We start from the raw sequence: 21217 nt of genomic DNA, 5'->3' as shown, positions 1-21217 counted from the left end.
AACATGTATTTGCAGTACGTGCAAGTTCATGGGCAATTGAACGAGTGTTCTCTGCAGCCAGCCTGATGAAGACCGCGAAAAGAAACAGACTGCATCCAGCTCCATTGGAGCAGCTGGTCTTTCTAAACAAGAACCTGAGTGAATAAGCGCGTTGGGCGTGTTGTGCAGATGTACTATTGAGTTTGTTATAACACAACCGCGGCGTGCAGCACGCAGCCATCACATTTAACGTAACATAATTCCCGACAGGTGGCTTTATCATATGTGCCAGTAGACGTATTTGACAAATGTTACTCCGATATCCACGTGAAAATAAAATGTCAGCTTCAACCTTCGCATCGCTCTGTTGGCTGTTCATACTCTCCGCTGCCGGTTGCGTTTATATGTGTTTGTACCATGTCACGGGTCCTTTCCAGCGAATGCATGCAGTAATTGTATACCTTGTAGACATGGTCAGATGCATGCTACAGTTATTTCGGGACCTTTAGCCCCCGGATTTGTTGAAGGATTTGATAAATCCGGATTTAAAACCGGATTTGATTTAGCACACCAAAAACAAGTCCGGGTTTAAAGTGATTTGATTTGTTGCCTCAAGTTTAAATACGAACTTGATTGGGATTTGATTTGCGGTGTTTCGAAAAACATGGATTTGACTTAAATCTGATTTGACTCGTTAAATCCGCAACACTGGTGCGAAGCTCTTGTGGGGGTGGGGGGTGGGGGAGAAAAGGCGGGGTAGATCACTTTATTCCAGTGTTATTAAAGCACATGAGAGGTTCCCTATAATTCGATAAGGTTCCGACACGAAGTAGAGCGTGCAGTGTGGCACGGTTGAGTGCTCTAAGAATATATGTAGATGTACCTCCTCTGTAAAAATACACTGTATAAGTAGTAATTTCTGCGATATTTAAAATTAAGCGAAATATTCGAACGAAGTATGTAAGAAATGTTACCCAGGAAGCTGAGGCGACCTATGTACGGGATGTCTTACGCTGTTACGCTGCGTTGAATGGCAGTCGTACCTGCTACACTCTAAATCTTTTCACACCTCTAAAGGTGTAATCTCGTGCATGGCGTACGCCTTTTTCGGTGTAATTTTGGTAACATCATAAAGGAGCACGGTTTCGCACAAATTTTCTTTACTCGAGTGTTGTCTATCTCCAAAAATTCAGTCTTGCAATATCTCAACATTGTTGAACCGTATTGTAGACACTTGCGCATGCTCAATTATCGGTAGCGATGCATATATGCATTAGCTCGTACCTAGGATATCCAAGACATAATGAAAGCAATATTTGCACTGACACTTGATCTTTAGTATTGCTTTCCGAATTTTGTAAAATATCGTCCTGGAGATGCAATGTTACGCAACCAGGTTGAACGTGCATAGCGCACACCTTTAAAGGTGTGAAAAAGTTTACAGTGTAGATGAGGTCACAGGAATGACGAGGGACAGGGCAATTCGGGAATAACCCGGACACCAACCGAGTAAGAGTAAGGACCCCTTAACATCAGCCCTCTCAGTCAGAAGGACTGAAAAGAAAGACAAATGCAGCGGCTTAATACCCAGTTGTGGCACCTTTTGTTAACTTCTTCCAGGATATTTGAGGTGGAAGGCCTCTAAGACGTCTGGTACAGGGTCAACGCACCGCGGTACCGCGATTTCAAGGTCCCGCGAACATTTGCCTCATCCCACTCGTGACATCGTTCACATTACTCACAAACGTGCTTCATGGCGACTTAAAACAGCACAACAAAAAAATTGCTTCAGAGATGGTCGGGGTTACATTCGTAACTCAACGTCGTTCGCAGCGTAAATTCGACCATCTCTGAAGATATTTTTTTTTTTTTCGTGTGCTGCTTTGAGTCGTCATGAAGAAAAAATGGAACCCGAGAAAGGGACAGAGGAGGGACGACACGACACGTTCTCGAACGTCGAGAACGTGTTGTGTCGTCCCTCCTCTGTCCCTTTCTCGGGTTTCATTTTTTCACCATGTACCAGCTGGCCTGCACCGTTGCCCTTTTGCCGTCATAAAGGGTGTTTCTGAGTAAAATTAACAATTTCACGAGTGGGCATATATGGGATGCGCGCTGTCGAATTGACGAATTTTCCGTAGACAGCCCTCACAAAAAGACTGCTGGGGGCGTTGCCCTAAATCTCAATACGGTGTTCTCGCTATGACAAGAAAGGGCATTTCGAGGCGAACACAATGCTGTAGATTACTTTGGGGACTTACCGGGTGACGAGTTCTGAGGTTCCCGAAACATACCATATTTTATGAAGGAGGCAACTTTGCGATTTTTTATCTCCTCAAAGGCAAACCTTGGGGTCTGCGGAACTTTTGATGCAATGTTACCCAACCAAGATAATAAGTGGAAAAACATTCAGCTGAATATGTCGAATAGTTGTGAGGATATGTGGCCCCAAACTGCGTAGGAAGCGCAGTGGTCGAAACGCCCACATCTGAATGATAATTCATTTAAAAAAATAACCACTAATTATTTTCAACTACTTTCAGCGCCAATATGCCTCCTAGGGACAAGGCTTTAACGTATGTTTGAAAGAACTTGGACAGGTCAACCGGACCACCGTGCCTGATCCGACGTGAAATCACCCAAACGAAGGAAAAACGAATGGAAGGAAGCGAAACTCTAAACGGCTTATAACACCGTCACATCGTCCTTATCACATTGTACAATGATTAAAACACGACATGAGAAAGGTCACATAGCGTCGAGGCTGGTGCCCCCCCCCCCCCCGTAGCGAACTTTTGTGAAGATACTGGCTGCCAAACTCAATGTCCGTTCAGCTTCTGAAACGAAAGTCAGAAACTATCTGTACTGTACGTGCAAACAGCGTTCCTCTGCCACCTCCCACACTAAAAGTGTCATTTCCTTACGGAGGGATGAAGGCCTGTTCTGACATATAGCAGTGCGCTGACATAACGCTGGAAAACAGCGCGGAAAGCGCCAACTGTTATTCGAAGGTTCACACTTGCAAAGCCGCTCTTGCGCCATAGCTTAGCGGAAGTTAGTAGGTCGTTTCTGGTCTCTCCCAACTTGTAACCTCTGAGATTTGACGGCATGCGGAGGAACAAGTTCGATCAACTGACTGAACAAAAAATTACCAGACATTTTGATTGACAGACTTTGCGGTTCCGTGAAATGCGGAAGCAAAACAGCTCCAAAGCGACGTCATCGCTCAAGGAGCTCGTCATTGGCCAACATGAATGTAGAGCTAATATTGGCGCTGACAAAGTTGACACACGCTCAACTCAGGCAAGCCGTAATTTTTAGAGGTTCGGAGCACTGCAAGAAGGAAATTGTCGTGCTTTTTTCTAGTGCCTCGATTCCCGAGATTTTCCGGAACAAATCCTGGGATTTCAGGAATCCCAGTTGACAACCTTACCCAGAATACATTGCAGTTAGGTAGGGCATATGGAAGTAAATCACGGCATAATAGCACTCAGACACAAGTGTCACAATAACACCCACTGACCTAGGTGGCTCTGTCGGTAGCATATGTTCGCCTTCTAGTCCCGAGATCGCGGTTTCGAACGCGACCGAGGACGTAAACAATTCGGTGGAAGGGTACAAGTTGCTTAGACACGGCGCCTTCTTCGAGGGACGTTAAATACGAGGTGCTGTGTGATGAGCTTTCGTCTCACGTTAAAAAACCCTCAAGTGGGCAAAAGCAGTCCACAGACCGAGCGCCGTGGCGTCGCTCATGATCTCAGTTGTATCGTGACGTAACTCCCCCCATCCCAATTATTAAAAACTATAAAACTGACAAACTCAGTTAACATGGTGCGGTTCCATTCGTTGATTAAAAGGGAGATAGAGGGAGAAAGGAATAACAACAGCAATCTGTACAAACACTAAAGTACCAACACCAAACTGTGCAAAAGCACTGTTTCGTAAGAGGTGCATAGTTCCGTTCGATACATTACGTTACATAACAACATTAGTGTGAGATAACGCTTCTTGATGATGGATCTGAGATCTGTTGATATACAGGGTGCGGGACGAAGAGTGTCATTTGGGGTTTATAAGAAAACGGTAGGACGGGAAAATATGCGGTCAACGGCATGCGGCAGTTAAGTTTGCTGGCTTAAAAATACTTTCGTCGAATTTCAATTGCAATCAATTGAAATTTCTTAATTGAACTCTGAAATGTGCCTATTCAGCATGACGTTTTCTTTACAGAATCGGGAAGCCCGTGGCGAACTTAGTCGAATACAGCGGAAACCGAAATCTCTAATGCTACAGCAAGTGCAAAAAAAAAAAAAAAAAAAGAAAAGAAAGTGAAAATGGGCTTCTTCTTACTCGCGCATTTCAACGGCGCACGAAAACGGCCTGAAAAATGCGATGAGAGGAGGATATGCCCCTGCCGAGTTGATAGACAGAACACTGCAAAAAACAAGAGGAAAGGAAAAGGGAGAGACCTCGCGGTAATAATCTCAGGCTACATGGGCACGTTTTTTTATTCAACCTGAGTAACTCGCGAGTTTGGGGTGACGTAGCATCACTTGACCCTGAAGTAGCCCCCCTTCGCCGGGAATTTTCGAACGCTCGGAGTCATTCTGTGCTCAAAATGGCGGACGTTTGAAATTTCGATTTGCTCGAAATTGCAACGTGTATTCAGGAAGAGGAATTGGGAAAACAATATGTTTCTGTTTTCTCTGGAATTCGGGAAGAAATCGGGTGCTATTAGCACCTAGGTGTTGTTACTTGCTGTGCAGCAAGCAATCCTCAGTTAAAGTTGCACGTACCTGGTGGTCAAGCCTGCATTCCTCGAGAATTCCTCGAGTGTGTAGTTCGTTATCAGGGTAACTGGGTTCTGAAAAATAGTGAAACCGTTTGAAAGCTAAATACCGCATATCCGAGTGAAAGAGGGTTATACAGTGAAGCTAAAAACATAAGAGTAACAAGATTGGGTGGTGTAGAACCGTTTGTTATATGCTTTCGAATAACACAACCTCAAGCTCTTCTAAAGCATGCAGGAGAGCCGCGGCTTGCTCTTGCTCAGCCCAACGGATTTGGAGGTTGCCAACTTGTGAAATGTAGTAAGCATCTATCTACATAGTCAGCTTAGCGCACCTCGGTATTGTTAGCTCAGGTTAGGTAAGAGCACATTTTCCATTATTTTTTATATTTTTCTTTCTTTTCTCTCTTTTTTTAGGGAGGGTGCGAGATAGTCTGCAGCAGAATGTTCCGCCGAAATGTCTTTGCCTCCTAAGCCCACATGGCGGATCACGTTGAAGAAATCGGCGATACAAGTTCTTTTTTATGTGTTTCACACTGCCACATGACGTTAATTCTGTAACCAACTGTTAGAATTCTGCAATAAATTCTGTAACTGTTTACCAGCTCATTCCCTTTCGTTAGAAAAAGTCTGTGGTTGATATCTCTGTTGCAAAATAAACTGCTGTACATAAATGTTTTATGGTACTCTGATTGGAAAATAGGCCGCTAAAAATGTAGTCACGCCAGAGAAATTGGCAACAGTGAACTGAGACTAACCTGGATAAGAAAATGCAAACACCAACATTATAAAAAATTGCTTAGTAAACTAAGCAACATGCTGTGGAAGGGCGTCCACCCTGCTAAGCATAAAGGTCGCTAAAATGTGGCTTTTATTCGCTAAAACAACTTTGACTGATATGGAAGACAATAGCATCAAGCATTATCTATGTTTCGAGGCCGTGCCAAGCGGAATATCTTGGCCCTCGAAAATACTCATACTGTATGAATAAGAACCACATAGCCTAGCCTACAGTATTGCAAAATATTTTCAATTCTAGTTGAATAAAAACAAGCCTTATTTAATGCAGACGTTTCACTGAGATTTCGCTGAAAAATTCGTCGCGCGCTATCCTGTGGTAGCTCCGTAGAGCATGCTTTTTTGGGCTATTTTTCCGGTACGATAGCTCCTCAATATTCCTGTCAATTATCGTGAATTTGAGTAAATTCAGCACGCTCTTGACATTGGTGGGGTAAAAAAGTGATCTTTACTTGACAAGTTTTCCAGTTCAATTCGCAAAAATTACATAATTAAGCTTAGGTTACAAGACATGCACATCAGGAGGTGGCAAAAACTTAGTAAGAACAAATGCCGTTGACAGCATGATTCTAGGTGGCGTAGTTTCTTTTTTTTTTTTTAAGTTCAATGACACGTTTTCTGGGACACCTTGTATAGTGTTAATATATACTAATGTACCGTAGGTACACGATGTATATAATGTGTATAGTCCTTGAATATAATAAATTTAGTAAATCCATATAGTGCAACAAACATTTTCCCAGATGCTATTCTCGTAACTGATTAAGTTTTATTACTTTGCTCATCATCAGGTCACTTCACATATAACATTACGATAAGATAATACGTGCATAGTTGCTTAGTACCCTCCCTGTGTCGTGCTAGGCCACATTTATTTTTCCTGGTTTTTATTTTCTCCACATTTTCCCTGGCATTTTTCCCCATTTATGTTTCCTGGATGGTTGGAAATGCCCATCATGACTCGTAATTCTTCCTCTCTTTTAACAGCCCGAAACCACGATTCGCGTTTTTTTTTTTGTTTTTTTTTGGGGGGGGGGTATAACATATCACAAGGAGGTATTAAAAATGCGTGTCCCGCGCATGATAATTCGTACAGCCATAAGAGACTTATTCCACAGGCATGGCGTGCAGCTGCGGCGATGTGGAGTCTGTTTTCCAGTTAGTTCGATACCCGGTGTGAAGCACAAGGGAGAGGGTGACGTGCGCCGCGTTCTTTTGTTTTCTGTTTTTGTCAAGTGGCGGATTGACAGGCAAAAATATATTTCAGTATGTCTAGCAGAATTGCAGAAATGACTACACCGCTCAAAGAGGCGAGGGAGTCAAATGCATTTGCCCTCGCATTGTTCCTTGATGTAAAGCAGGCCTATGACTCTGTAACCCACGCGGCATGTTTGGCTGCGATACAAGATGCTTGTATCGAGTGCCGCCTGCTGAGATACCCCTGGGAGTTTCTCCCCGTCCGTTTGATGTGTGTGTCAATGGGCGCATGAGCTCCAAGAAAAAGTTCGAACGTGGGGACCCACAGGGCAGTGTTCTTTTGCCCACTCTATTCAACCTGATCATGGCCGGAGTCCACCGCAGGATTCGCCCATCCCCGTAAATCCTTCAGCTTACCATCTACGCGGACGATATGTGTCTCTGCGTTGTGGGAGACGACAAGGAGAAGCTTCCTGACACCACCGAAATTGCACTGAACGGCCTCAGTGCAGCACTTCTTGAAAGGGGGCTAGTTGTATCTCCACAAAAGGCGCATTGCTTGGTTTGCATTCCCCGCCGAAAGTATGTGGGCAAGTGTTTTCCTTATCTTTCCATCAACAGCACTCCCATCCCAAGATTTGAGGTTTGCCGTTATCTTGGCGTCACCACTGACAGCTCTTTACGTTGGTCTAAGCTAGTGAACCAAACGGTAAGTAAAGGCAAGAAGACTCTTAATTTACTCCGAAGGATCAGTGGCAAGTCATGGGGCTGCAGTTCAAGTTCGCTGCTCACGCTACACAAAGCCCTAATTCTCTCGCGTATCCTGTACGTGTCACAGTACGTAGACCTGCGACCTTCACAATGGCAGGCTCTTAATCGGCTCCATCGGGCAGGGATAAGAACGGCGCTTGGAATACCCAGCTTCTCTGGAATTACCCAGGCTTACCTGGAAGCCAAGCAAAAAGCTCGTTCCGATCTTAGGGGGCTCCGCTACTTACACAACTTGGCCACGTCCGGAAGCAAGCACTACCTTTTTGCTGCCCTCATACACGTCCCTCGACCGCTTTGCCAGCGAATACGCTACTGGCGGCCTGGCCCACATTGAGCGATCGCCTCAACATCCTGCTGTGTTACCTTCGGTGCCACGGCGGGAGTTTGTAGCGGGTGTAACGCTCCACGTTCCGGGTATTCATAAAAAGAGGGAATGTATCCCCCTGGTCGCTTGAACGGCGACTGAGAACCTTTAACTGACGTTTACTACTCACATACTCTAGTATTCACTGATAGCTCTATTGACGACCGTACCGAAAGTGCTACTTTTGCCTTTCAATCATATCAGCGAACGTCGCCTGGGGAGATCATCGCGTTACCCGATATCCTCCACGGCTGCTGACCTCCTGGCTCTCCTGCATGCAGCTGCTGCAGTCCAAGTGCGAGGGTTCGCCAGGGCAGTCCTACTCATAGACTCAAAAAGCGCTCTATGGGACGTGATGAACCCCATGTGTGACAATATCTTAGCGCGAAGCTCAGAAGATCGTGCGCTCAGCATAAACAAACCGGAGGTGATACCGTCTTCCAGTGGATCCCGTCCCACGCCGGTGTCGGCGGCAACGAAAGGGAGGACCAGCTGGCGTCCTCGGCGCACCAATGCTGCAGCAGTATTTTGCCAACTGCGGAAGACACCGACAGGCAGATGGCCGTCGAGCAGCTTGTTGAATTTTGCCACCCTGGGATACGGGACATCATGCACCATCATCGCCCCTCTCTTCCCATGAAAAGCCTTCCTCGAAGCATACAGACCATACTCCACAGGCTCCGCACTGGGTGTGCGTTCAGCAACTCTTAGTTATTGAAGATCGGCTCTAGGGGTGACGCCTGCTGTGGCCACTGTCAACAACCCGAAGCAATCGAACACATACTGCGAGACTGCCGAGCATACCATTCTGCGCGCGTAGCCCATCTCCCTCACTCCACCTTGGGCACGCTAACGGACATCCTATACCCCATTGGTTCTTCTGCCGAACGCTCCGCCACAGCAAGAAACCTCATTCCGTTTCTGCAGAAGGCAGGCCTTACTCAACAACCCATCAAATACTTTGCTCTCCCCGACGAACTCGTGCACCCTCACCGCATCCCCATCCTCCATCCGTCCGTCCTTTCTTTGGGTTTTGTTTTGTGTTGTTTTTTTGCGATATTCGTGATGATGCCCACTTCTATGTGGCCAACAACGGCGAGCCTATCCTTCCATTACTCCCCCCCCCCAATATGTCTTGCAGTGTGACGCTTTGCGTATCGGGAGCCCCATTAATGTACAGGCCACTTTAGTTCAAGAAACAACGCACTAAATGCACCAAAACTGACCCTGGTCGCCCGCAGTGACCACCTAGTCAAGAAACAAAAACATGTTATGTGTGAATACTCATTTTAAAACGGAATTGGATACGAATAAAGAAAGCGACTCGTTGAATCACCGTATACATATACATATACCCTACATATTTTTCCATATTTTTCTTCCCTTTTCCGATCCAATCCATACATATGTTGGAATATAAACATGTACGATATGTATGTGTAATGTCACTCTCTCACACTGGGGGTAAAGAAAAGTCGCTTCTTTGAAGATGCGCAATAAACCAAATAAAGAAAAAAAAGGCGTTCCTTCACGAATTTTTTGCGGACGATCTACCGAACGGATTTTTGTTCTGAAAACGGTTTTGGTATCTGGTGACCGACCAGATGTTCTCATGTTCAGATGTTCTCATCAGATGTTCTTCGTAGCTTTTATAATTAAAAAGTTAATTATTGAAAGTTAATTAAGACATTGCCATAGCAGTCTGTTAATGCCCCCCTTGGGAGTGCCCTTCAGCATATGCTATATTGCAATTGATTTCATCTCGGAAAAAGTGACTGATATATTTTTAAAGAATCTGTTCACACTTAGCGTGGACACCCTGTATACCCAAGCATCCCACAATATTGGGTCCATTTTGGGTGGTCATTGGCGATACGGGTCCAATATGAGGCCCGTTTCGCCAAGATTTTCCCAATATTGGCAATAAGGCCCCATATTGCACAGTTTGAGCCAATATTGGGAAAATCCTAGCAATATTGTCCCGATATTGTCGGTGTACACCCCATATTGACTGAAACTACAGAAAATGGTATGTATACCCGTGTTGCACAAATGCCAAAACAGCACGGCAAGATTGAACGTTGAAGCGTGGGAAATGACCAATTCAGTACGTCGTTACATGTAACAACTTCTCGCAGATCATACGCATTGTTTGAAACAGTTAACATACGTGGCAATCCCATTGCACCGTTCACTAGAACTCGACAACTCAACTTTCCACGTTCACGGAGGAGAAGTAAGGAGACTGAACTCGGCTGACGAATGACGTCCCATTTCCTCAGTCTATTGTTGGCCGCGGCGAAGCACTCGCGTTCCCACTCGTACTAACCCCGCGAAATCTCCTGCAATGTAATGCGCTGTTTGTCCTCGAATACTCGAAGAAGCGTTCAAAACCAGCGTTTGTTTAATAAACATTAAGAACGGTCTCCCCAGTAATGAGTTAATATTTTCTGGTCAGCTACCCCCAATCCTGTTCTGCAGTTTCTGTTCCTCGTTTTCGTGTCATAGGTGGGACCTACTCCAAAAGAAGCAAATTATGTGCTGAAAAGCCACATTTATACGGCGTGGAGGGAATTATATGTTTGAAGCTCTGTAGAGTTTTCGGAAGAGATCTTTTCGGAATATGTGGGAATTTCTATATGTGGCGCCGCATAGGCTGGGACTGAGAAAGTTTTATCTGCGTACTGGTAAAGCGCTACAGGGACACGGTGTACTTCCAAAGGTTCTAACGCTACTGTCCTCAATGAGTGCCAGTTAGGTTAATGGCGACGTTTTAGTGACGTCCAACACTGACACCTGATCTTGATGTTCAGTTCCATGCTTAGGAGTTTCAATTTACTTCAGCACGAGCATGCTGCTCGTAACGTTACACCAGGTATTCTACCCAAGCTAAAATGCCCCAAATCCAGTAGATATGAGCTTCATACCCACACCGGACACCAGAATTAAAATCGTCTTCGCGATCTCTTCCTTCCATTCGGCAAACAATGATGTACTGAAAGCAATTTAAAGGTATGTGCACGCCAATAAAATTTGGTGTTTCAAGTTCGATGTCCTTGGTGCACTTTCTTCCTTCCTCCATCTATCTTTTTTTTTTTTTTTCGAAGGTTGGAGATCTTTTTCTGCTTGGAAACTCGAGAGGCACAATGTTTCTCGCGTATTAGTGGGTACATATATTTTAAAAGCTTGAACCTGATGCTTTTACGTCGAAAAAGTTGATTTTTACGGCTTTGTCTTTACAACGTGAATCTTTTTCGTGATTGATTTTGAGGAGTTATTCTCGAAGTTTATTTTGCGAAGTGTAAACCAGATTGATCCCTCGGTAGGGAACCGCAACCCCACGAAGGGGAGGAGCAAAGACAATTTCACAGCATAGCACGCTGCCACTGTAAACTGAAAAACTCCCTTTTGGGTGTATTTGGGGTGTAAATAGGGTGTAAACTTGTATATGCTCCTTTTTTACTTCCTTATTACACTTTCTAAGAAAAGGAACACCGTTTGAAGGCTGTTAAATTGGTGTTAGAGTTTTCGAACACCTTCTGCACAGCCCGTTTACACCTTTTTGGTGTAAAAAAGGTGTACGAGGTAACAATGATGCACATCCGCACTGTTGTTGGGGATAATTTTTTGTTGATAACTTTGAAGCCATCACAAACACTTTACCATTTGTCAATCATTGTAAGGGAATTAATACACTGATTAAAAACGTATTATAGTAAACGTGATTAGCAGACTGACGATTAATATCACTGCAAATGTCCAAAATACACAAGCGAAAATTCGGCACCTTGCGTGACCACCAGCGCATCAGTAATATGAATAAATGAATAAGAAACAGTCCGTAACAATCACAGAATTGTCTACACTGCTGTAAATCAGTGATCCAACCTTCAAACTTCCACTACCTTTCTTTTCTCTTCGACCAACAAGCCCCTTCTGTTATACACAGGGATGGGTTTTTAGTTTGTCGAGTATGTGGTGTCCCATATTGATTCCAGCATCCCGGCTGGTCGCGAAATTCCATGTTTGACACGGAATTTAGCAGAATCGCACAATTTTAGAAATTCCCACATGAAAGGGACCATTTTTCATCGGCTTTGCGTCATAACCAGCCACGCACAAGCATAAAAACGTTCTGTCGTTCAGAGACGGGCAGAGAGGCTTTTGGAACTCCGTTTTGCCAAATTATTGGGGCCCTCTTTCGGAAGGATATACGCGTCGGAAGACGTTCATCTTTCCGCAGCGTACTCGTTTCGAAGAGGTGAGCGTGACAAAATTTACTTGGGCTCTCTAACCTTGCGGTTCTCGAGTTACCGGTTTCCCTGTTTACACTTCTCCTAATACATGGGACTGACGGCAGTTGCTCCTAAAACAGATTCTGTTGCAGCTTCATGGTCGTGTCTGATATAGTTTTGAAGGTCTCGATATGCTCTTTTCAACCGTTTTAATCCATTTTAATCCATTCTTCCATTGCCGCTAGTCATCACTCGTGATATAACCGCTTTCAAACGTGAACTTTTGCATTTTCTCCAGATTTAAGTTACAGTACAGTTCATGCATATTATTTTACATGTATTCATTATGTCTCACTCTAAGTATATATCTGTTCATCTATCATTTTACGTGTGTGTCTAGCTGTAAATATCGTGTTATCTTGTTCTTTATTTATCAGTGTGCCTAGCAGTGTGATATATACGCGTTTCATCTTGCTTGTAGTTCATGAGAGTATCTAGCTACAAATATACGCGAGTTTTTCTTGCTTGTTGTTTGTCTCGTTGCTTTTCTTTTTGCTCTGTAACTCCCTCCCTCATGCAACGCCCCATCGGGGTAATTTGAGGTATTTCCATAAATAAATAAATCCCGTAGGCGCGCAACGTTCCGTTCTACAGATATGGACTTTGGAGTATGAGGGCTTTGCAATACGCTCTGCAAGTGAGGAGGAGGAGGAGGAGTGTCGTTGGGAGGAACCCGAGAGGTCTGCCTGCCTGATTAGGCGGCATGTTTCTCGGGAAGGGAAAGGTGGTGGAGAGGAGGAGAGGAAAGGGTGAAGTGGAAGACCGAGCGGAATCCGCTCGGGGGGAGGATAGCTGCGTCCATGGGCCGACTTCAGGGGAACTGTGCCGGCATACGCCTATTACACATCTGAGGGAAACCCACGCTCTGCAAGTAACCGAGCGTTCCGCGCATATCTCCTCTCTAGGTTACTCCACTCGGGAAGCCCCATTGGCTAGGGCGGCACCCTCCCTCTTCCCTCTCACGGCCTCCTCTCATGCGCAGAGACTCACTTGCACAACGTATTGGCGACGCTTAGTCTGGGTAAGGCGGCCGCGGACGCTTCCCTCCAGTTTGTGCCGTAACTCGCGTACCTTACGTCCAATTTACTCGAACTTTTTGATGGGCGTGCTCCGTTCTTTGCGCTACAACTTTCCAAATCACACCACTGGTTATGACGTTATTCTTGAAATTCCTTAGGCTAACCGCCATTCTGCAGTTTTTGTCCCTGTTTTTAAGCTTGAACCATGCGGGGGATGTGAACCACCTACAAACGAGTTGCTGTATTCTGGAAGCCGAAACTTGCGATGTCTTTCTATCCATCTCCGTTCTCGAGTTAGCACAACATGGCAAGAGTGGTTTCTTATATTCACGGGACTAGTGGCATTTTTCTCGATATCGGTTGTTTATTGGCGTAGGAATGTGATCGAGGACTTATTTTGACGGGGAAAACATCCCCTTTGCGATAGCTTTGGTCCCGTCTTAGCGCGACTTTCTTCTTTCTTGATATAGCGCGGGGAGAGCCGTTATTGGGGACGAGCCCGAACGGTGGCGCCCCTCCCGCGGCGGCGGAGCGAACTGCGTAGTGTGGATGCAACGCCGTTCGCCAGCTTGCCAACGCACGTTTAGTTGAGCTCGATAATGGTGTTCAGCGGAGGGACAGCCGCATGAATGTTGCCTGTCCTGAAGCGTGGCTAGACAGAGTCAAATGAACATTGAATTCGTAATAAGTATGTTCCTGTTTAAATTTATGCACGCTAGAAAGGTGCGCGCCTGGTGAAGTGCTGTTACGGACGATTTTGCCTTCCAATTTTCCTATCGATGCCCACACCAGCTTAAAGGTGCGGATACTTTTGTGTGTAAAAACAGCTTTCTTATCGGCCTTGAGCGCCGTGTCACAATTATTCGTTTGTCGTAGTTGGTTACCGTCAGTGTATTATGTTTGATTAGAATTATTTGGTGTAGTGCCGAATTACTGAGACCAATCCGGTTGCTCATGGGCACCGTAAAGTGCGAACTGAATTGAAAGATAAAAAGCGGGGCGTCATAGAATGAGCGCAACGTGTAACAATTCATTTGAGGATCGTGGACATCAGCAGCTAGTACATAGTTATTCAATACAGATAAACTTTCGAATGGTAATGTGTTAACAGTTTTCATCCCTTTTCATTTAAACGAATAACGACAGGTCTGCAATTGTGTGAGGTGCAAGCTTGATCGCCCCCTTTAGCACTACAGTGACAGTCCTCAAGGAGCTGCATATTGCATACATTGAACGCTGTCATCAGTGATCATATATGTTGCTATCTTGTGTGTGCGTAGTGGTTGCGTTCCGGACGCCAGCAGGAACTTGTATGTATTCGTGTTTGTTTGTTTCATTATTATGGTTATTGTTATATTGTACAGTGTGATGTCTATGTCCATGCACTACTCTACAGTTGAAACCATACAGCAGTATAACACATTTATTCCTACATAACTAGCTGGAGATATGTGACTGATGTGATACACATTTCTTCAGGTGTGACACCTAATCTGTATCCTGCGATAACGGCAAAGCACTACGAAGATCGATAGCACAATAAACGAAATCGCCCAAAAGCATATTTGACAGTGCAGCGCAATGATGATTTTGTCAGGCCGGCTTTTTGATGGGGGCTTGTCGAGCATTCGTGGGTAATTTCTTCACGGCACAATATTTCGTTCCTGAAAACAACGTTTCGGATCTGGACGGGAAGCCAAACGCACCATATTGTTGCAGTTTTCTGTCGGCCAAGTACACTGTAAACTTTTTCACACCTTTAAAGGTGTGCGCTATGAACATTCAACCTGGTTGCGTAACATTGCATCTCCAGGATGATATTTTACAAAATTTGGAAAGCATTACTAAAGATCAAGTGTCAGTGCAAATCTTGCTTTCATTATGTCTTGGATATCGTAGGTACGAGCTAATGCATATATGCATCGCTATCGATAATCGAGCACGCGCAAGTGTCTACAATACGGTTCAACAATGTTGAGATATTGCAAGACTGAATTTTTGGAGATAGACAACACTGGAGTAAAGAAAATTTGTGCGAAACTGTGCTCCATTATGATGTTACCAAAATTACACCTAAAAAGGCGTGCGCCATGCACGTTGTTACACCTTTAAAGGTGTGAAAAGATTTAGAGTGTAGTACCTTACCCTTTTATTTCATTCGGACGTGCGTTTCGGCGAAATGCTACGAACATGTCTCATAGTGCACCAATTTTTCTGGTGCTTGCTTTCCGTTTCGCCGCTTGATTATCAAGATAAGCGTAATATTATAAACTTTTCATGTTTCGGCTAGTTCTGGAAGTTCATTCCAAGTGTAGCTTATGACGATTTGCAATTAAAAACAGCGCAATGCCGCATAAACACGACTAAACGCGGTCACTACCGCAGACACGCATCCCGCTGTTTCCACACTACCGGCGGATCACGTGACTTTTAGAGCGCCCCCTTAGATGGCTCTCGCTTGGGAATCGCCTTCCGTCGTGGTTTTGGTGCCCCGGTGCGGTGACTGTTTATTGTGCCTTCCTAGTGATATCTGTTTCTGTGTGTATCTTGGAAGATACCTACGGAAGCCGTTGGTTTTCGTGAATTGAAGTTTAGTTGTGTGCCTGTAGTGCTATGTTTCGTGCACTTTTTGCTTGATAATATTCCTAGCATGTGGGTTCCTATAAATTTATCTGCGCAGTGAGGTTATTGCCATATTGATTCATATTATCCTATGCTCTATCTGCACCAGGGAGAGGATATCACATGTGATGATCCAGTGACACTGTTACTAATGTGGAAACTATTAATTGCAGACAATTTTGACGGATTAATTTCGGTGAACAACACAGATGAGCCAACACGCACGAGACGTGAGAAAATCAACAGATACGTCGTGGAGATGTTGAAAGAGATCAAGTAAGTTAAGCTCAAGTGCGTTGCAGACCTCCTTACTGACTTGTATTTATTCCGAAACACGTAGGGCATACACTTCACCTATACGACTACATTATCCATGGAACGATGTATGATGTCCGACACTATACCTTTCGGAAAACAATGCTTCGACATCAGAAGACTGCAGAAGAGATTGTATGTAACTGATGAGAAATAAAGATATCTATAATCTTAACATGTTCAGTTTTTCAATTATCACCCTTTTAGCCACCAACTGTTTTTTCTGTGCGCCATTGACACGTACAGTCTGCGCTCCTGCTGGACAAAGAGTGTCGACTCTGGTTCAGGAGTGTAGCACAGGCTGTACACTCTTAGAAAAGAACTTCACCACATAGCACGCTCCTAGCCAACCATCATCTCGAATGATATCGTTATCATCCCTGATTTGTTGAAAACGGGGGGCGTACGCCTTTTCTGTGACACTTATGCTGTTCATAATTGTCACAAAAAAGGCGTACGCCCCCCGTTTTCAACAAATCAGGACAGATAAGGATATCATTCGAAATGATGGTTGGCTAGCAGCGTGCTATGCGGTGAAGTTCATTTTTAGGAATGTGTAGAGGAGGTGGTGTTCCTCTACATGAGTCCTGACCGGCGATGATGGAATGTCCTAGCGGGCAGATGGACGTGGCCTCACACTAGGACGGCGCCGGTAGAACTGCCGTGCCAGCGCCGTAGCGCGTGGCAGCAGAGGCGCGTCGTCGTCGTCGTCTTCCACGGGCCGCCACATCACTCCCCCCCTCAGACGCGGAGCGGTGCCTGCCGTTGAGGTCCGCGTCGATACCATGAAGAGGAGAATGAGGACGACTCGTGGATGGTGGACGATTGGAGATACGGCTTGCGATTGTGGCTGTTGATGCAGCAGCGGGATGGCGGGAACAAGGGCGCTGCGGTCCGGGCGGGTTCCAGAGATGAGTTGTGAGTGCTGAGTGGTTGGGTGCTTGAGTGCGTTGTCTGGCGTTGAGTTGCTGCGTTGCTTGTTGCTGAGGGAGTGCGTTGAGTGATCGTTGAGAGCTGTTTGTTGCTGATTGTGTTGAGTTGCTGAGTGGGCGACAGTACCGCGACCGGTACGACAGCGTGAATGCCGGTTGCCGCCAGAGAAGTGCCGGGGAGGACCATCATGAAGCAGGTGGAGGCCGGAAAGCCAGCTTACTGTGGTCTCCCTGCGGGTCCCCGGTGGAACAGTGGACCCGGTGCGCCTTGCCTGCAAGAGGGTGGTTCGCTGCTGGTTTGCCGACTAAAAATTTAGGATGTTGAGTGGCCGAATTAGCCGAACATGGTGTTCGTTGTTCGGGTCACCAAATGTAGAGGAGGTGGTGTTCCTCTACATGAGTCCTGACCGGCGATGATGGAATGTCCTAGCGGGCAGATGGACGTGGCCTCACACTAGGACGGTGCCGGTAGAACTGCCGTGCCAGCGCCGTAGCGCGTGGCAGCAGAGGCGCGTCGTCGTCGTCGTCTTCCACGGGCCGACGATGACGACGCGCCTCTAGTGTATAGTGGCCCACTGTTGATGTTGAATTAATGGCAATGATATGATGTGATATTGAGTTTGATGTTGAGTTATTCAATAATGTGATGTGATGTTAAGTTTGATGTTGAATGATGGGCAATGATGTGATGTGATGATGAGTTTGATGTTGAATAATGGGTAATGATGTGATGTGAATTTGAATTTTATGTTGAATTATGAGCAATGATGTGATGGTGACAGTAATGTTGAGTGACGTGCAATAATTTGATGCTGAGTTTGATGTTGACTTACGTGCGAAGACGAATGTGAAGAGCTACGATGGGTTTTTCAAATCTTCGGTTTAGGGTGTGGGGTTGACATTAGTTACGGGTAGGTGCATACAACTGTCCATAGAAGTATGCACTGCAAGTATGCGTGAGTATATTGTGCGACTTAATGGGACCCCTGTATTTTGTGTACACTGATAGGTGATCTGGAGCATGAGCTCTGCGTAATACGTTTTGTGTACGCTTTGCATTTGCTGTTTGCAATTTCTTACTACCTGCCATTCTACCTTCAATAAATCCGAGTTGCACTAATTTGTTGTTGTCTTTCAATATATCATTCTGGAGAGGTCGTTACATTGAAGCACTGACATGAAATGCGTGGGATTAGGGTTCGAAAGGTGTCTAGGAGGGGATGTCCAACTGGACGGCGTGGTCTGAAACCTGAAGGTAAATTCGCGCTTGGAAACTAATTTATGCAAGCTTTAATCATTCAACTGTGCGTAAAACTGCATGACAATGCACGCAGGGTATTCAAAATTAAGCTTTCACGAGCGCTACGCAAACACAGCGGTGACACGAAACCGGATGATAACTTTACGCTACTTGTATAAGAAACAGGTGCTGCTAATTATGTAGCACCTGTTTCTTACGCAAGGAACAGTAAAAATAGCACCAGTTTTCTTTTGTTCGTCTATTTATAAAGTGCTAGTGAAAGCTTAATTTTGAACACCCTGTATTAGAAATTCATAACGGGGCTGGACTTCACGGTGCAGTTCGTGAGATATGAAGACAGTGAACTAGTTGCATTTGAGGGACCTCCTTTAGAAGTGTTCACTTTCAATTTCGAACCATTGGGTGTATGACACCAGCTCGCTTGCTTCGCCACTACAATGTTACTACAATGTCGCTACAATGTTGCTCGTTAATGGGAGGTAAGGTTAACAGCCGTATGAGCACGGCGCCGATCTTTGCTGAACGCCGCCGCCGGCGATGATGCTGCCGGAACGTCGATTCACACCGCCGCCGCCGGCCCAAAATGGACCCAACGCAACGCGGCCGCCGACAAAAACGGCAACCGCGCACATCTCTAGTTGCAGCGTCTCCGCGTTTAGCCGATGTAGGTTGACCAGAACGATCAAAGAGCACCTCTATTGGCGGGTTTGCTCGTGAGTTATAGTGAGTCTGGCCATGTACTCTATCCCGATAAAGTATCAACCTACGAACGGTCTAGCCGTTTCGGAACTGAAATGATGCGTTGAGCTGACGCCTGAAGAACACTGTCGAGCGCAATCGAACTTGCCATTAAACCCATAAACTCTCTCTTTCGCAATCGAACTTTCAAATACAGTGACTAAGACGACAGGATCCGTAACGGCACAAGTATTTCACGTGACTGTGTAACCTTCGGTGCACCGCTGGCATGAAAAGAAAATGCTCATTTGTGAAATCGCACGTACTCGTGTGGCACGGTCGCTTGCGCAAGGAGACTGTGTACGCGTTTCGCAAGTTCGAACTTGGTTTGGTTGCAGTTTATTCAACGAACGAAACATGCTGTACGCACGGTAAATATATGAACTTTTGAGTCAATACTTTGCATCAATAAATGTGTACCATTGCACCATTACAATTGTGCCATTCAAAATGTCTTCAAAATGTATCGGGAGTCAGGCATGAAAACCAATGGAAGGCCAGGCCAGGACCAGGGATGGGCAGTATTTAAATACATTGTATTTAAAATAGTATTCAAAATATAAATACATGTATTTAAAATACGTATTTAAATACAGGTAAGAAAAATGTATTTATATTTATATTTAAATAGCGTTTTAGGCGTATTTATATTTAAAATACACTTAAATACACATATCTCATTCTCCCGTGTTTGTTGGCTTCTCTAGAGATCCACACTGTTAGCCTACAGCGATGAAGGGTATCTTGGTGAGAGGCTACAGGTCACTCATCCCGTGTGTTCGGGAATTTCCGTCCTTCCAGAAAACAGCACAATGTGCGAATGAGGGTATCGTCACCCAGGTTGCTTCAGTCTTGGAAGCGGGGAGAGAAATGAGAACACCAATTTGGGAAAAATGTGATTCGTGACCCCCTTGCGACACTTGACAAAGCCTGGTGTCTTTAGCTGGTTTTGAGTCGTCGTCGGTTTTTGTCCCGTGTCCGTCCTGTCTAGTTCCCCCCCCCCCCGCTGCTCCTGAGACTAAAGGAGCCGTTTCCGTTCAATTGAAAGTCGGTCCACGCAAGATGCTGAAATCATCACACTGCATGGCGGGAAAATAAAGAAATACGTATGTGGGCATTGTGTGCAGCGGACATGCATCCACGGGTAGCTCTTTTTATACACTAATTTAAAAGAATAATGTGCCTGAACGGCTCAAAGTATTTACGGAAGTAGTTACAGTATTTAAATACTGTCTTCATGTAATTATATTTTGTACTTGATTACTTTCATCATAAAGTATTTATAGGCAGTATTTAAATACATGAAAACATGTAGTATTTTGTATTTATATTTAAATACCCGAAAAGTGTATTTGTGCCCATTCCTGGTCAGGCGAGCCAGAAAGGCGAGCCAGAAGGTGATTCGTTCACTGTGATCGAATCATTCGCGATTGACGCATCACTAATTCGGACCACAAGGTGCACCACATAACCAAAAATATTTTTGCCCAACATCTTGCAAAATTATAAATGGAATAATTTACTTACATTCTACGGGTAATCCTTGGTGGAGGCCCTTGTATCTGTAGCGCAACTGAACACGGCAGACGTGGCTCTTTCACACTGCAGGCGCAATGGCTCGTATTTCTGACACGCCCGAGAGGGGAGAACCTTTCGGAGGCTGTCTTGGTACAGGAAAAGGAGATAACCAGCCGCCGGCTCCAAAGAGAAACGCACCGCCTCCAAAATATTGTCGCCACCAGCGCGCACGCTCGGAAGATCTCTGATTGGCTGCGCATTATATATATAAATATTTGAATGCACATTGGTCTCCAAGAACTGTCGTCAGTTTCCTTCGCGCTGATTGGGCGAGAGTCATTTGATTGAGGCTCGAGTATCCAAACGGTCGGTCGAACGGAGGAAGAAGAAAAGCGACGGCGGAGACATCACGTCCAGCCGCCGGCTCTAAAGCGAAACGCACCGCCTTGAAAATATTGTCGCCACCGGCGCGCGAGCTCGGAAGATCTCTGATTGGCTGCGCACTATACGTATAAATATTTGGATGCTCATTGGTCTCCAAGAACTGGCGTCAGTTTCCTTCGCGCTGATTGGGCGAGAGTCACTTGACTGAGGCGCGCGTATCCTAACGGTCGGTCGAACG

General features: G+C 45.3%; 1 protein-coding gene across 1 annotated transcript in view; it reads right to left on the bottom strand.

Moving 5' to 3' along the window:
• LOC135378997 (uncharacterized) overlaps positions 1-20759 on the bottom strand; it is a 355209-nt gene extending 334450 nt beyond the window's left edge. The window contains exon 1 of the mRNA XM_064612222.1: positions 20605-20759. Within this exon, the coding sequence (XP_064468292.1) occupies positions 20605-20606 (2 nt within the window). The 5' untranslated portion in view covers positions 20607-20759. The remainder of the gene's footprint in view (positions 1-20604) is intronic.
• Positions 20760-21217: the final 458 nt, after the last annotated feature.

This window comes from Ornithodoros turicata, chromosome 1 (genome assembly GCF_037126465.1).
Source record: "Ornithodoros turicata isolate Travis chromosome 1, ASM3712646v1, whole genome shotgun sequence".
NCBI lineage: Eukaryota > Metazoa > Arthropoda > Arachnida > Ixodida > Argasidae > Ornithodoros > Ornithodoros turicata.
Note: the sequence above shows the minus strand (reverse complement) of the source record. Positions and strands in the feature narration are given on the sequence as shown.